The sequence below is a fragment of the Manis pentadactyla genome, chromosome 9 (genome assembly GCF_030020395.1).
Source record: "Manis pentadactyla isolate mManPen7 chromosome 9, mManPen7.hap1, whole genome shotgun sequence".
NCBI lineage: Eukaryota > Metazoa > Chordata > Mammalia > Pholidota > Manidae > Manis > Manis pentadactyla.
In genome coordinates this window covers 21,697,157-21,701,063 of record NC_080027.1, presented here as the reverse complement: position 1 = coordinate 21,701,063, position 3,907 = coordinate 21,697,157, and the positions used below count along the sequence as shown (strand labels likewise).

General features: G+C 36.2%; 1 protein-coding gene across 1 annotated transcript; it reads right to left on the bottom strand.

Moving 5' to 3' along the window:
• Positions 1-1,780: 1,780 nt before the first annotated feature.
• Positions 1,781-2,716, bottom strand: LOC118908066 (olfactory receptor 5W2-like). The gene has a single exon (XM_036877130.2). It carries the CDS (start codon positions 2,711-2,713, stop codon positions 1,781-1,783), a length of 933 nt encoding a protein of 310 aa, XP_036733025.2. The 5' UTR covers positions 2,714-2,716.
• Between the last annotated feature and the right edge of the window lie 1,191 nt (positions 2,717-3,907).

The following is a 3,907-nucleotide window of genomic DNA, read 5'->3' as shown; positions in this document are numbered from 1 at the left end:
CCCTAAGCCTTTTTTCACATTTCCAAAAATCTTCAACTGCCTGTAAATCCCCTAGACAACTCACCACTATGGCTCTCTTGTCCCCTCCTGGCATGAGCCAGGAGCTCTGTTTTCTCACTGTATCAATAAAAGCCTCTTCCTGGCTCCTCTACCTTGACTGTTTGCTAAGTTCATTTTTCGACTCTTCAAACAAGAACCCCTGCATCAGTAGTCCAGGAGTTGAACAGTGTATATATGTTCAAGCCATATACCTTATACACATATAATTTTGTTAAGAACTTATAATAAGCACTCAGAAAAGTTATCTTGTGTTTTTAATTTATTATTTATTTGTTTGTTTTCCCATTTTGTGTCCAAAACGGCATGGGGTGCTTTATATTATATAACAGGGAAAGAATGTTCAGTCCTAGACAAAGAATACTCCCAATCTCATATTAGAAGCAGTGATTTAATAAACTGCATGATAGTAAAACAATGATTATAAAGGATGGTTTATTGTGTATTACAAAAGGGGACATGTAACTGGGACTCAGAAGGGAGAAGAAGGGAAGGATTTCCTACAGCATTGACAGAGAAGTTTATTTTTGATAATTATAGAACAATGTTGTATTTCGCCATGACCCTTCCATTATTCTTTATAATCTAACTATTTGTACTTCTTTCCTTTTTTTCCCCCCCAGATTTCTTGAGACAAAATTGACAAATAAGATTGGGTGTGTTTAAAAGCTGCACCATGTGCTTTGACATATGTATAATTTGTCAAATCATTATCAGGATAAAGTAAAGAAACGAGTCCATTGCCTCACAGAATTATCACATTTTAATTGTGTTGAGAATATTTGTGATCTTCTCTCTGAGCAATTTTCAACATATAATACATATTGTTAGCTAGAGTCACCATGAGGTACATTAGATCCTCAGATCTTACTCACCTTATAGGAGACACTTGCACCATTTGACCAGCACCTCCCCAGTTCTCCAACTCCCACAGTCTCTGGCAACAATCATTCTACTCTCTTATTTCTTTGAGTTTAACTTTTTTAGATGCCATTTCTAAGTGAGGTCATTCTTACAATATTAGTCTTTCTCTGTCTATTTCATTTAGCATAAAACCCTTGAGAATCATGCATATTGTGGCATCCATGAATGACTTCTTTATTTCTGAAAAGTCACGAGTTTGTCAACCTGAAGACAGCTCCAATTGTCAGATCCTCTGCACTATCTTTTCCATTCCCAACATGTATCTTTTCAGATCTGAGACTTCGTATCTCCATCCAAAGCAACCTTTATTTTGCATTAAATTTGAACATATTGCTTGGGATGTATAGCTCCCATTTTCATCACAATTTTGATGCTTGTTATGAATTGCTTGAGTTCTTAGTCAATGAATATTGGATATTTCTACTAGACTATAGGATTCATTAGTGTAGAAACGGCTGGTTGTGCCATGGGATACAAAACACCTACACGCTCTGGTCACTTATTAAACACACAACAAATTTTACTGTAATAAATTAATGTTCGAATGAAAAGATGAACCAACAAAAATCTGGCACAACTGGGAAGGTCAGGAGACTTTTCCACAAAGAAGGAGTAACGTATTTCAGCTCTGGACACATACAACACAGTATCACATGTAGGGGAATAATGACATTATTGTGATTGGACTTCAGAACAAATAGTGACTTTTTTAAAGTTCAGACAACTCATTTCTCTTGTGTCATCCAATATTTTATAAAATCAGCAACCATGTTATGTGTGTGTCTGTGTAAACAGCTATTTAAAACCACCTTCTTGTTTTCAGTTTTTTTAAGGCCTCCTTCACATCCTTGTTCCGCAGGCTGTAAATCAGAGGGTTAAGCATGGGAATAACAAGAGTGTAAAACAGTGAGGTCATTTTGTCTTGATCTAAGGAGTATGAATAGCTTGGCCGGAAATACATGAAGAGTATAGTTCCCTGGAAAATTGCAACAGCAGTTAAGTGGGAGGTGCAGGTGGAGAAAGCTTTGAGCCTCCCCTCAGCTGAGTGGATCTTCAAGACGGATAGGATTATGTAACAGTAAGAGATAAGAACTCCGGAAATGGAGCTCAGTTCAATTAAACCAAATACGATGAATAGCATTAGTTCATTGACTTGTGTATCTGAGCAAGAGAGCAAGAGAAGAGGTGGAGCATCACAGAAGAAATGGTTAATCACATTTGACCCACAGAAGCATAAACGGAATATAAATGTTGTGTATATCAGAGCATCTGTAAACCCTACCATGTAAACCCCAGCCGTGAGCAGGGAGCACACTGTGCTGGACATGTTGACCGTATAGAGCAAGGGGTTGCTGATGGCCTTGTACCGATCAAAGGCCATCGCTGCGAGCAACAGACACTCAGCATCTTCAAAGATACAGAAGATCAAGAATTGCAGAGCACAGCCAACAATGGGAATTGATTTGTTCTTGGCAAATATGTCGACCAGCATCTTGGGCCCAATTGCTGTGGAATAGCAGAGGTCACAGAAGGAGAGGTGGCTGAGGAAAAAGTACATTGGTGTGTGCAGCCGGGAATCCATTCTAATTAAAATGATCATGCCAAGATTTGCCAGAAATTTAATAATGTATGCAACAAGAAATACTGTAAATAGGGCCCCCTTCATCCCAGGGTTATTGGTAATTCCCAAGAAAATAAATTCAGTCACGGAGGAGCAGTTACCTCTATCCATGCTTCTTTCTTCTCGCCTAAACTTTTGAGAAAATGATCAAGAAAGTGGCAGATGAATGTTTAATGATTCCAGGCACTCATAAAATATGTGTAAGGCAGCACACAATTTCTTCTGCAATTGTCTTTTAATACACTCAGAATATTACTTAGTCAATAATCACTCTTTAAAGAGGCATTGTAATCTGTATGACAATAATAAAAAATATCTTGATAAACAGTTGAGAAACTGATCTAAATCTAGATGTCAGTCATGAGGTTATGTGACTTTCTAAAGCTCTTCTGTAAGCCTTACCTTTATTATCTTGGGGAATAAAGTTGGATGAATTTATCTTTCATAATGTTTTCAAAATAACATAGAAGAGACACCAATATGCAAAATGCCAGGCTGTAAAACATAGGACAAAGCATTTTCTATGTTTGAAAATATTCACATGTCCTCAAACAATGATTACAATTATTATGTTCCTCAAAGATGTGATTGGTTTAAAAGACATAATATTATTTCTGGAAACAATGAGCACATCACTGACTAACAACAATGGGAAAGGGTATCACTTACGTTGGTTTATGTTCTCATTAATAGTTGGTGAGACATGAAATATGCATTATTGACCTTCACTCTAGAAATACAATATTGCTTTGCCACAATACTCATTACCCATTTGTGGAGTCGTCTGCTGCTGAGGAAGGAGTGTCTTGGCCAAAGAAATGTGATAATAAGAAATGAAAACTACAGAATCTAACACATACATATATTTGCATCTTTTTGGATTTTAAGTGTCTTTTTACTAAAAATGGCAGTGGTGTGAAGGAAAATAAATGCCTGTGAGATATATAGGCTTCTCTCCTTTGCATGGGTCTTTATGTGTATGTCACATGTTTGCATGTGTATGTTTCTGTTGATACATAAGAATTCAAATGTAGGGTCCAGATATATTTTTTTAGACCTAAGTAAATATGGCACATGACTTACACAGTTATTTGCACATGTTATTTATAATATAGTACCACAGCTATTTATGAAATACAACAAACAAAAAAAGTTTAAATTCATGTATACCCTTGCTGAATGATAGGAATAAAGGCTTTCCAATTAATCTTGATTAAAATTAAAAAAATTAAATTTTATTTGTGGACACTAATAATTCTAGTGACTATCTTTCAGTTCTGAGAAGAAAATATCATTTGTGGCAAC